The 13,877-nt window shown below is 39.8% G+C and overlaps 1 protein-coding gene across 3 annotated transcripts in view; it reads left to right on the top strand.

Moving 5' to 3' along the window:
• The window catches only part of MFHAS1 (malignant fibrous histiocytoma amplified sequence 1), a 64,789-nt gene that overhangs the window by 44,764 nt on the left and 6,148 nt on the right, over positions 1-13,877 (top strand). For 2 of the 3 annotated variants that reach the window (XR_001595392.2, XR_001595393.2), the window contains exons 2-3: positions 7,184-7,310; positions 12,755-12,865. Coding sequence is in view for 1 of the 3 variants with exons in the window: in XM_016133146.2 (XP_015988632.2) it covers positions 7,184-7,310 (127 nt within the window). In the remaining 2 variants the exon portion in view is untranslated. The remainder of the gene's footprint in view (positions 1-7,183; positions 7,311-12,754; positions 12,866-13,877) is intronic. The other variant, XM_016133146.2, reaches the window with a different exon arrangement.

Genomic DNA, 13,877 nt, shown 5'->3' with positions numbered 1-13,877 from the left:
GTGTTTTTGAAATGTGACGTAACCAGCCCATAGAGTGCAAACGACAGGTACAGCATAATTTGCAACTTCTTGAGAAGTTGTCTCCAGTTCTGTTCCCTACTTCTTTAGCACCCATCTTTTCTCAGGCAGACTCTTTAGCGACACATACACACCCACCTTCCTGCTGAGGGTGTTTTATTCAAAGCCTCCAGGGGCCTCCAAACCCAGGAGTCCCTTCTCTCTGGTTATTTTGCTTGTCCACTCAGCAGAACTTGACATAGCTGATCACTGCCTGTTCTTGAAGGGGCTCGTTTTCCTTTGTGAGGCCATGTTTTCCTTGTTTCCCTTCTACCTTCTGGCAGTGTCTAGCTGGTCTCTCTCTTTATTTTCAGCCTCTAAGTTTGGAGCACTCCAGGACTTCGTCTCTGGTTCCTTTCTCTTTTTTTTATCCACTCACTTTTCTCAGCGATGTCCTCTACTTTTATGCCTTTAAAAATCATGTGTTTACTGATTACTCTGAAATCTCTACTTCCAGCCTTAGCCTTTTATTGCAGATCCAGAATTGATTATGTAATTATACATGTAATATCTGTCACCATCTTTGTCTAACAGTCAGAAATCTAACTTGACTGGAACGGAACTCTTAATTTCTCCTCTTCCCATAAACTACCTTCTCTCTTAGTTTTGCAAGTAGTGCCATTATCCACCAGTTTCTCAAACCTAAGCTTTGGAATTACCATAGGTTCCCCTCTGCCTCCTACCCCCACATCCAATTCGTTGGCAAGTCCTGTTGACGGAGAACAAAACACACTCCAGTCTCTCCATCTCCACTGGCACCTCTCCAGACCAGGCCTCTACCCAGCTCCTGTGTGAGCCTCCTAATGGTCTCCCTGCCTCTGTCTTTCCTCCCTACGCAGCAGCCAGAGTGATCTTAAAACAGATCAGATGTCATTACTCCATTTAAAACCTTGCACACAGCTCCTTACCGCTTAGAATGTTGGTCCCTGGCCTGCCAAGTCCACATGATCTGGCCCCTCACTGCCTTGCTTTCTCCCCTGGTCCTGTTTGCCCTTCGCCCATTATCTAGCTTTGCCAGGCTCTTCCCTGGGCAGCCAAGCATCTTCCTACTTTCAGGATTTTGCATTAGGGATTCCCTCTGGAATGTACTTCTCATGGCTCACTTCTCCTTATTCAGATTTCATCTTAAATGTCACCTTCTCAGGGAGGCATCCCGTTCTGGACATCCCAGGATAACCAGACACACAGTCACTATCTTGTTAACCTGTTTTAATTATCTGGGTAACAAGTGTTTAGTAGTTATGTAGTTTGTTTCTTGCTAATCTTCCTTTTAGACTAAAAGCTCCATGAAATCAGGGATCTCTGTGTACTTGTTCCCTACTTTTCTCTCAGTCTGTGGTGGTACCTGTCTAGCATTAGTCGGTGGTTGGTTTGCATCCACTGAGTGAATGAGTGAACTCAGTGGCAGAGCCAGGCCTGAGACTTATCTCATCTACTTTGTACCAAGATACCTATTGCCAGTGAAGTAATTAATTCCTGGCTCCAAGTTATTGATATCTCCTGTTTACTTACAGGTTATGGTAAAATTTCCAAAACCATTTTAAAACTACATCACCTTTCATTTATTTTCATTTTAAATTTACTTTTAAACTTCACCTTTAGTTTAAATATGATTAGAACACACCTTTAAATGACATTGTATACCCTCCATCCTTTGGTTGTTAAATTTATTTTTAAGTTTTTACAATGATTTCCAAATTACGTGTAGTTTCTTTATATTTCTATTCAGTGAACAAGACGGCTGCGGGAGATGGACACAGCCCTGGGCTTGGAGACGGAAGGCCTCGGCCCGTTTCTGCTCTGAATGCGGCCTCGCTCCTCTACTTCCTGCACGTCACTTTCTCTTCTAAAAACCAGTTAGAACTCATAATCAAAGAGCCGAGACCAAAGCACTTCATACAATGGATTTTTTTTTTTTTAATCAAAACTACCAAAAAGTACAACCCGGTCTATGTATTTTATTTTACTTAGCCATGGTCCTGAGGGAGGTGCTGTCATGTGATGAGGTTTGAACACAGGGACCCTCCCCTGAAACTAGATAGGGCAGCCAGGTTTACAAAAGGCTGGTGAGGTTGGAACCAACAGGTGTTAAGAGATCTCTTCTGCCATCTTTTCTCACACTCAAGTGTGAACAGTGGCACATTTTTAAATTAAGCATTTTAGTGCTCAGAGTTCACTTCTGTGTATATGCTTTGTGGGCTTTATTTTGTCTTAAGACAAGATGTCCTTTTATTTTTACGTGGCTATCTTCCTCCATATGAAAATAACCGTGGCGTTCACCAATCTTCGCTATCCCCGATAACTTGGAGGGCTGGCAAAGTGGGGAACCTTCCTGCTCACTGGTTTTGGAGGCTGCTGCCTTTGCCCTGAGGAGATGTGGGAAACAGGCGTTATTGTATCTCATTGCAGCTACAACCAGAATCACACGCAGCTAAAAGACAGCAGTGGACTTTGGAGCTGGAGGGGTGTGAATTGTAGAATATTAGAGCTGGCAGAAGGCTTGAAGACATCTAGATAATTTCTTACTTAATAGAACTTATATAATTGTTTTAATTTCTAGACCATTTTTGCTGTTTTGAGGAATGTTCATAATTTAGATCCTTATCCTAAATCAGGAAGTGGGTTTTATTTGCACTGAAAAGAAATGTTTGGGAGCTTTTAATATCATGGTTCAGGTAGTCAGTATGATAAATTTTTAGTATTTTTATGTGCCCAATATTTAAGAATTCCAATGATTAGAAAAAATGTTGAACTCGTTTCATTTACCCTCTGTTGATTTTTTTTTTTTTTTTATAAAGAAGAATGGTTCTGTTCTTCCACAGGTGGGTAGGAGTGGGGGAAAATAGTTAGTTGATAAGTTTGCTAGCATTTTAATGCCAGGTATCTTGAGCCAGATAAATTAAGAATAGTTTTTTTTAATAACTTAAATGGGCATAAGGAGACAGTATAGTAGCCTTATGCAGCTTTGGTTAATGTAGTGTTCTGTTCGTCAGGCCACATTTCAGAAAGACTGATCGCATTGTGTGGTGCACATGAATAGAAAAGCTCCAGCAGAGGAGAAAGCGTCAGCATTTAAAGCTGGTGTCTCCCTTCAGTGTGAGGCATACTTTCGTCTTCTTTTATTATAGACTGAAACATAAAAATAAACAAACAACCTTAAGACCTCTTCATCTTCAAATGACTTATTTCACTCTAAATTCATTTGTGTTCTTTGTCAGTTTGTTTCTAGTTAGAATGTCCTTTCAAGCTTATACTTCCATATTGAAATGTCAGTCTCATAATTTTTAATGACTACAGAGAATTCCATCTTATTAATTGTCATAGTTTTTAATCATTCCCTTACCGTTGGACATTTGAGAAGGTTACCAAATACCAAGTTTTCACTATTTTGTAAATAGTGTTGCTGTAAGTAATCAGAAAGCAAGGCCTATTTCTTGAAGCAAGTTCCTGAAATTGGAAATAATACCAGGTTCTATGTATATTTCTTTTTACTCTATTGATAAGGTATTTTCTGTAAATGTAGTTTTTTTTTTACAGCTCCTACTAACTTTGGTATTTATCTTTTTTTATTTGCTTTTGCTAGTGATGACATATATGATAAATCTAATTTTTTGTATTTAAAGTTTTCAAATTTCTCATGAGGTAGTGTTTTGCATGTGGATAATAGATGGCCTGATCTTGGTATATTGCTTTACCATAGAGAACCTGGGTACTGTGAATTCTTTATATATTTGGAAAAGCAAGCTTTTACACAATCGTATCACTATAATAATAGTGTCAAGAAGTTACTAGATGCCAGATACAACATTGAGTACTTTTCACATGTTATCTAATTGAGTCATCATAATAGTCCGGCCACAGTACATTATTTTACAGTGGTAAAGAGTGGAGTCAGGTAGTCCCAGGTTCAAATTCTGGCACTGCCACTTCTCTGTGTGACTATTGATAAATACCTCACACCTCTGGGCATCCTTTCTTCTTCTCTGCAATGAGGTTGATAATTGTGCCTACTTCAGAGGATTTTCGTGAGGACTCAGTAAAATAATACAGTTGTAGTATAAGTATATAATAAATGTTCAATAAATGTTAGCTGCTGCTGCCATCATTATTTTTTCTTCTGAGGTTAATTTTTGTTTGTTTTTCAGCTTAGCATGCATGAATGAATCACAATGGAAAAGTAAAGCCCATGTATAATTTTCCACTTCGATAATGAATGCTACTGGGTCTTTTGAGTCAATGTTCTCCCCTCTTCAAGGTCTTTTCCAGTCCTGCAAATTATTGTTAGTCTGTCCATCTCATTACTCCTCTAGCATCTCATATAACTTTCTTCAAGGGCACCGATCGTGTAAGGCTATAGTTCTTTTTTTACACACGTGGTTTTCTCTGATGCTGAGAATCCTCCCCATCAGAGGCTTTGCCTTAGATTTCTGTATCTCTTGCATCTCCTGCAGCTCCTCACGCATACTGAGGTCCCCCTATTTAGATACTCAATGAATGGCTGTACTTTAAAGTCAAATTTGTGTTAAAGAAATTTGAGATGATGAGTTTCTGTTTTAGTAGAAAGCACATGTTATAAACCACTCTTCGTACTTGTGACGAGATAGGTTTTTTAGGAGGAAAAAGCTGTTTCTGTTATTTTCTTAATCTAGCAGTTGAGCTCATTTCTTAAATTCTAAGAATACCGGCACCACATGGTACCTTGTTGGAGTGCACGGATGTATAAGAGATTGTGAACCGTTGTGCTTAGTGCTCTGTTTTCTATAGCATCAAGTGAATTTTTCTTATGCATGAAGCTTCTCAGTGCCTTCAACTTATGGGCTCTGTTTTGGTGACTGGCAACGCTGCTAGGTACAGGACCTACACAAAACCAGTTGCCTGGTCCTACATGATACTGGGAGTCCGGAAGGTGGGAGACAGCGACAGTAAAGCTGCTGGTTTAGTAGACATTGATAACCAATGCTTATTAGCCTACTGTAAATTATTTAAAATCCTCTGGCAAAACTGATCTTCTGCTCACCAGAACCTACAACATACCCAGCAAGGAAGCCAGCATGAGAGCTTAATGCCAGCCAGGGATGGGTGCCTGGGGCAGGGCTTGACATCTGCAGTTGTTATCCGGGACACTCCTGCAGCTGAAAGCTGAGGCCTCTGTGAAATTCTAACCCAGAGAGAGTTTTTCGGGGAAACCAGAGCAACCCAGTCAGTCAGTGTTCAAGGCTTGTGGGGTAATCTTGGGACAGAAAGTACAAATCGAAAATCTCAGGTGAGGAACCAGGAGAGGGCCATCCAGGGCCAGGGCTCTTAACAGGCCTGGGGCGTTGAGAGCATCCTCTTGTTGCAGTGCTAGCCCTGTGGTTCATGGCGGATTGGTCGGTTTAATGCATAGCTCTCTGTGGGGCCTGGAGCGAATCTGTTGAACCGAGAGCTTCTGGCATATAAAGCGGTATTTGGACTGGGTGACTTCCAAGTTTCAGTCTAGCTCTAACACATGATTACTTTGGTTCATTTTATTACTTTGACAACATATGATATTCACATTTTTAACTTGCTTTTTTTATATTTTGGGCTCTTTTCCTAACTGGTGTCAGAGTGTAGTTCTGTGACATAAGCTAATCATGTTAAATTCAATTTTGTAGTAATTTGGTGTTTGCAGTAGTTTGATTAAGGAACTCAACTACATTCAGTTCCTATTGTGCAAAGCCATGTAAAAATGTTCAAACCAGGAAATAAATGTCTTTTGTAAAAGTACAAATATGTCATTGCTTAGTTCATTATTTTAAAATATTGTTTTTGGAAATTTCTTCTAGGAAAGATGTATTCTGGTGTAAAGAAGTAGTCCTTACTTTGGGGAGGTATTAGAGAGTGGTGGCCAAGAGGAAGTGCTCCAGAAATGGGTTTCCGAGGTCATATACCCGTCTGTCACTTGCTAGCTTTTGATTCAGGGTACGCCATATAACTTCTGATCATTAGCTTCCTCATTTGTAAAATGAGGATAAACCTCATTAGAAATATTGTAAAGATGAAATGTGATGTACATTTAAAGCTCATAGTTTAGTCCTGGCACACGGACTCACTTTATCAACAAAGTTCTGCGGAAGGGAAGGCATTTAGAGACACGCTATTTTGAGGCAAAGGATATTTGTATTATCCCATGTTGGCATGTACTTTGGGGGTCTCCAGAATTTCAAATCTGTAATATAGGTGATGGCTACCTTAGAGTTGACTTTTTAATATCAGTAGTGTCTTTCCCCATTTGGCATATGTTTTGTGTCTTTGATTTGGTTTATTTACTATATTTAAGAAGAGGAATTATTTAGGCAATAATGAATACCATCATCGGCCAGAAGCTATTTATTGAACTCTGGAGTGAGAGCTCCGTGCTGGCCATGGGCACAGAGAATGCGCAGGGTGCCACTGGACAAGGGCGAGGAAACTAAGGAACAGAAGTCATCACTGCTCTTAGGGATTTAACGATCTAGCTGGAGGGGGATTATATCCGGGACGAGCAGAGTATGCAGATTTCCTTTTGGTGTCCATTAAGTTAATTATCCATTTTTACTAGACCCCATTACTCACAAGATAGCATTGTGTTGGTCTTTTCAAGCCCATATACAAACCTACCCAGGCAGTCTTCTTTCCAGTATGAACCTGGGCTGTTTACCTTGATAACCCACCTTTAGTATGCTGAATTTCCAGGTCATTTATGCAAGGCTATGTTGAGAGGCTGCTACACCTGCCCAAATTCCAGCTGCCTGAATTTTAATTATGAAGCCCTCCTTGGCAGCCCCTACTTCTCTGGACTCTGGGGCTCCTGGCTTTGTTGCTACATATAGATAAAGATATCCGCAGTCACTCTGGTTACCTTGAAAAGGAAGGCGGAGACACTGTCTTTGTCTGGAATGACGGCCTCCCTGCCACAACCATTAAAACGTTCTCTATGGCGATGCAGATGAGAATTTGGGCAGTGCAAGTGGGGCCAGAGCCAGTGCTGCTGTTCTGGTTGCACTTTTGTTCTTGGAATCCATTGTCTGTGGTCCCTTCTTACCTTCCCTTCTCCCTATCTCCCCATCCCCAAGCTAGCTCCCTCAAGTGGTCCCATTAATGCATTTTTTTCTCTCTTCTGCAGGGGAGCTGCTGAGTCAGCCCAGACCAGAAGGAGTGGCAGAAATCGTCTGCCCCAAGAATGGCAGTGAGCGAGTGAACGTTGCCTTGGTTTACCCACCTACACCGACTGTGATCAGCCCCTGTTCCAAGTGAGTTCTGAACGGGGCAGCTCCTGTCCCTTACTCCCGATCCTGCCTCAGCAGTTGTAATAACAAAAAGCCAGTTAAAGTACATCTCAAGACACCCTGAAAAGCAGCCGAGGCAGACCCTATTATCTGGATGACGTTAACATTATGGCTTATGTAGCAAACCAGGAACTTATTTTTTCTTGTGTGTGATTCTTTTAAATTTTTACTGAAAAAAGTCTGAGCATTTTTAACAGCTTTATTGACATATCATTTACATACCATATAGTTCACTCGTTAAAAGTATATGCCATTGGTTTCTAGTATATTTTAAGATAGATATATGCAACCAAAAAGAACTCTTTTTTTTTTTTTAACAGAAAGTCATTCTGTCACTGCAGAATTAATTGGGCCCTTTATTCTTTGGATCTCTGATTTTCTATCAGTGCTTGATAATCAGGGGCTTTGCTGTTTGCTCCCACTTTCCCCAAAATGTACTTAAAGACAGAGAATGTACAAGTGCAAAATAACTGTTGGATACAAAGTTAGCTTAATATTACAGAAAAAACTTTTTTTTTTTTTTTTTTTTTAGCATTAAGAATCAAACAGTGATAACACTTTTAAACAGAAGAAATACCTTCTTATTATAAATCTCGAAAAGCCGCAGCCACAGGTCTTGGAGTAGATCTCGTATCTGGGTGCTTTAGCAACATGACTTACACAGCAGTGTTCATGCAGGAAACTTTCATTTTTCTTCCTAGCTGACAATAGCAACAACAAAATTTTTTTTGCATGTAAGCTTTCTGTAGGGAGGGTGGGAAGCTTGTGTTTGAGAATGGCGACCTGCCATCTCATCTTGAGAAACTATCTGTGAGACTGCATTTGAGGGAGCTGTGTGTGAGAGGAGCTCAGCTTCCGGACCTGACGCGCTGTCTTTCCGGCCTTGGGCCTGCTTTCCGCAGAGCAGTGGGGGTGCGGTGGGCTGAGGGGGGCTGAGGGGGGGATACTCTCATTTCTCAGCAGCTGCAGTAGAAGACTGCTGTCCCTTTTCTCCAAGCCAGGTGACTCATTAGACAGAACATCTCTAATCCCTCTTTGCTGGGAAATATCCCTGAACACCCATGGGAAACTCTTATCCAACGCTGTTATATTCAAAATGTTCTTTTAGCTAACTATGAATATAGTATAATTCCTCACTAGCATGGCCCTAAGAAATTGTAAAATCTTGAAGTGCTTATTAAATATTAAAGTAGGATTACAAAGTAACTTCATATTAACCAGAACATCCTCTGTCCTGAATATCAAACAACGGAAATTTTACTATCCTTTGAATTGAGGTACATTGGTCTCTTTCTTTCAGATACTGATAGGGTTAGGATAAGGAGATATAAAAACAGCAGGGTATGGAACAGAGGGAAACAATTGTTCCATGTACTTTGCATTAGTGTAGATTTTCCTGAGCCAGGAGAGATGTTAACCTATTGTTTTGCCATAGCCACGTGGCACTTAATAGGCAAGATAGAGATAGGGCTATAATATCCATTTGCACAAGAAACCACAGTGGCATGGAGCCAGCTTTATCAGCGTTTTCCCATGGGCTTCTTGTTGTACTGCCACGGAAAGATACTCCAACCTGAAAAAAATGCTATCGGCCTGTCTCTCACACACACAGTTTATTATACCTAAATGAATAAGTCTTTAAAGTCTTAGTAATCAGAGCCACGCAGCCTCAGACATCTAGCTGCTAGAGAGAATACCTTGAGGGATTGAACTGCTTTTGACCTAGCTATGTGAATAGTTTTGTTTTGAAATAGGTGGAATAAAACGTCTCATGCAATGGATAGCAGGTTTGGAGTGTAAGTCTCAATTCTAAATGAAGGAATATCTATGAAAACAAACATCCAGGCCATGCCCGGTGGGAGGTCTAATTTAGAAGTGGATGACAGTGTATTGGAACAGGAGATTTAGGGGACTGATGAGGAACGTGTCTTAGGAGGTGGTCATTACATCAATGCAGCTTAGCTCTCAGCCTGAGAGTGAGACTTGGGGTCCCAGCAGGCACTAGAAATTTGGGAGACTGGAGCTATTGCACTGGCTTTGCAATTCTAGCCAAGTTAACTTAAGCAGGTCACTGTAGAGTGATCTTTTACTTCTCCGTCATCCTGTAAGATGCAGGTTGATGGTCAAGATTGGGCTTTGTTAATCAAGCACATGTATCAGGATTCCCATGGGGTGGGGCTGGGTACCAGTCTTTACAAAATAAGAATCACTCAGATGATTTTAATGTATATACGCTGGACTTTCTGATCTTTCTGCTCTCTCTCATAGTTCCAAGGGTGGGCTCCATGGCCAGTGGACCTTATCTTTGGCTATGGTCAGTAGCCAACTGGCAGCACTGGGGCAAAACTAACCCATGCTGTATGGATCAACACGATCCGTTCCACTCTCATTTCACGTTTATAGCTGAACATGTGGTTTATTGTTCAGGTCAGGAAAGGATCGAGAGTGACAGGAGGGCTATTCGTAATTATTATGCCGGGACAATAGGCATCAGCCAGGTATGTCCCAGGCACACCAGAATAATCACCCTATTCGTAGGTTATTGATTTAGAGCTTATGGTGATTTTTAAAAGACATTCTAAGCTCTTTATTCAGTTTACTCCTTTCCTTTATCAGTCAAATCAGAGACTTGTCACTTAACAACCTGATTTTGACCATAGATGCAATAATGGTGATCAGAGTACTTTATAAAGAAAAACCATTGATGATGTTATTTGATTGGATGTTCCTTATAAATTCTAAGTGTTTCTATTTCTCATTTAAAAATTTTTCTAGGTGTTTTATTCCCCTATGGGGAGACACAGAGAATAAAGAGTAGGTAGCCATTTTTTTTTTTTTTTTAAATATGATTTACTCTTATCACTTGTCTCGGTGACTGGTGGCTGAGGTCTCTACCAGCATTCCATTAGGAAGAGGTTACATGTCCTGAATGAAATGCCTCTCCTGCACCTCACCCTCTAGGGGGAAACCTAGGGGCTGAGTGGCTTCTTGTCCCTTTTGATTTGATCAGATTCTGTCAGATGTGAGTCATTTCTATGCTTTGGCTATCCTGGGCCGACTTTCAATGATATTTATATTTGAGAGTAGATGAAAGTTCATCTAGCAGCAGATTCTACTGGGTTGCTGTGAAAAATTCTGACTTTTTTAAGGATATGATTCTATTTGATGCATTTTTAAGAGCGTTTATTGAGGTATACTTTCATACCATTAAACCTCCCCATTCAGTGATTATTAATATATTTACGGGGTTGTGCAACCATCAATACAATCTAATTTTAGAACATTTTCATCGCTCCAAAAAAAAAAACCCAACTTCCTGCCGTTTGCAGTCATTTATGTCTAATACCACACCTGCAGTCAATATGTTTAGCGTCACTTTCAGGAATGGTTTTGCTGCCTGGTGTGCTGGTATTAAACAGACTCATGAATTGTAAAGAAAATTTTATATACACATGTTATCCCTAGCCCAGTTCAGTCAGAGGCAGGGGATTGACTTGCACTGCCCACTGCTAATCCCTTGTTTACTGGACAGTAGAGGGGAAGCAGAACTGCTTGGAGGAAGGTCAGCCTCCTTCAGAAGTTTCTTTTTCTTAGTATAGGTAGCAATTTTTAAAAACATAGACTTTATTTTTTAGAGCAGTTTAGGTTCACAACAAAATCTAGCAGAAGATACAGAGAGATCCCATCCACCCTTTGCCCCAACACACACACAGCCACCCCCAATACCAACATCCCCGCCACCAAGAGGAGTACATTCGTTAGTTGATGAACCTATGCTGACACATCATAATCACCAAAGTCCATAGTTTACATTAGGTCTTACTTTTGATGTTGTACATTCTGTGGGTTTGGACAAATGTATAATGACATATACACATTACAGTGTCATATACTATATTTTCATTTCCCTAAAAATCCTCTGTATTCCCTCTATTTATCCCTTCCTCCCCATTAACCGCCTGACAACCACCAGTCCTTTTTTAAATTTATTTGTTAGCTTTGTTGAGGTATAATTGACAAATAAAATTGTAAGATGTTTAAAGTGTACATCGTAGTTATTTGATATGCATATACCTTGTGAAAGGATTTTCACCACTTAGTTAATTCACACATCCATCACCTCATGTATTTATCCTTCAGAACTCCTGAATGGCAGCCTAACCAACCCCTAAAGGGATGCTGACTCTTAGACATTAGGAGTCAGAAAGGACAAAAATATACTTTCAATGGGAAAAGTAAGGAGAAAGTAGGATAATTTTTAAATTTTATTAAATTTTTTTAAATTTGTGAATTCCTGTCTCCATCCTGTTGCTCTGCAGGTTGCAACACTTAAAATTCCAATTCAGAAGGGAAACAAGCACTTCTTTGGATTTGCATTTCATTTTTGGGTACCTAGAGAATGTTTCCCTTTCTCTTTTCTAAAGAGGTTTAGACCAAACCTACCTCTACCAATTAAAGTGTATATTCTGATAAACTGCCAGATAACCCAATTTATCTACTGATTTTTCATTTAAAAGCGAGCATATGAAAATATTTTACCTTAAGGCATATTGGAAGGCAACCTATGTTCTTCCAAGTGGTTTTTTAATGGACTGAACATACAGGAAATGGGAATATATCATTTTTATTTCCTAACAGTTGCCATCTCTCTCGTGGTGGTACCGTGTTGTCTGCATTCCATCAAAAGTGGAGTGGTGGGACTGAAAAATAGGAACTTAATTCTGACTGTGGCAGGTCATGTGTTAGGAAAAAACGGGCTGCTTTGAACTTTGTTGGGCTATGCTTTCTCCTTTTCCAGAAAGTGCTACTGCTAATAAAAGGCAAGGCTGAGACACTGTTTCAAACTACTTTTTAAGCTTGGGTTATTGCGTATATATTGTAGTGTTACCATTCAAGGAAGATCCTAGTAAAATTTCAGTTACGTACTGTTATAAGTATTCTCAAAAATATAGTGATTACTTTGCATAGGAATTTTGGAAGTTACATTGTTTTGACATGAGGATATTTAAGACCAATTGAAATAGCCTTTAATAAAAAGTGGGATGAAGACTCTGACCTTTATCTCACTAAATAAACAGGCAAATTATGTTTAACTGCACTCAGATTAGTTAATATGGACTTGATAATTTTTTTAAAAAAGCAATCGAGTGAGATGGATTTGGCTTTATCACAATGGAGGATTTTCACTGACCATAGAATTTTAAAGCATGGAGAATGGGGAAGGCTACCTGTGCACTTTGCCTGTGGGGTGTATCACAATGATTTGCATTGATTTGTTTTATTCTTTGCAAAGAGTGAAGCAGCTCATTGCTGTGCAACTTTTACAGGTGAGGAGGAATAGTGTTTCTTTGATTATTTAGTCTTCCATCAGCCACATTGATACTGGAATTTGTTCCCTCTCTGCTTAGGTATCTCCATACTTTCTTGGAAAATTAAATGGAAAAGATAGTGCTTCTTTCCCTTATATCATCATTTTTACTGTACCCAATCTGTGACTTTAGGAGCACCAATTTTTATGGGTAAGTCTCTGGGAAGCAGAGAGCGTTTCTTAAACAGATAAGGGCTTCCTAAGGACTTGGAAAGGTTAGGGGTAAGGGAGGTGTTTGGGGTGAAGAATTCAATAGAGCAGGACATTTTAAGGTTACAAATCTTTTAATTATCTAGAATCAAAGTATATTTGGTAATTAAGAATAAGGAAACGGTTGATTCTTTCACCTAATTTACTACAGTATTGTATAGATTTGTATTCAGATTCTTGTTGGAAAAAAAGATCATCTAAAAAAATTTACTCAACTATTATGCAAGGATATAACATCAGTAAAAGCTTAAGTTGATTAGCACAGCAAATAACTTTTAAAAAGCAATGTCTGTGTTTATTTCCTCAAGGCAGTCTGATGGGCTCTGGAGTTAACTTCCTGAGTTTGAATCTTTCAGATTTGTTAGTGCTATGAGGTAGACCTCTGTCAGATCGAGGTTACAACAGCTCTGATCTCATGTGGTGTTGTGAGCATTAAGAGACAAGTACAGGGAAGTATTTGGCATTATTCTTTACACTGAGTAAATAGTGCTTAATAAATTCAGTTGCTGTTATTTCAGGAATTAAAGGTAGTAATAAAAATGAAACTTCAAAGTATAAATAAATATACTTGAGTAAAATTCATCCTCTGACTTACTAGCAGTGTTTAGCTTAATTGAGCTACTTGCCCAAGGAAGGTACATGTGAATGCCAGACAGGTATGTTGGCTTATCCTCCCCTCCACCACCATGAAGGGGTCACGGCAGAACACATGAAGATCTATTAATAAGCCCACCTGCCGTTACTCAGTAAACATTGTCGGCCCAACCCTGTCTGTCTTCATGAGATAAAGAGATGATTGGCACCGTTCCTTTCATATTATAGTCACAAATGCCTACTGTGCCTAGATGAACTCAGAGAGAAGCCCCCTGGCTCATGTGCTTCTCCTAACAACCCTGTACGTCCCATAGGGCCAGGAGCAGGGAGTCTGAGACCAAACCATGTTCCCACAACCA

This window comes from Rousettus aegyptiacus, unplaced genomic scaffold (genome assembly GCF_014176215.1).
Source record: "Rousettus aegyptiacus isolate mRouAeg1 unplaced genomic scaffold, mRouAeg1.p scaffold_m13_p_11, whole genome shotgun sequence".
NCBI lineage: Eukaryota > Metazoa > Chordata > Mammalia > Chiroptera > Pteropodidae > Rousettus > Rousettus aegyptiacus.
Note: the sequence above shows the minus strand (reverse complement) of the source record. Positions and strands in the feature narration are given on the sequence as shown.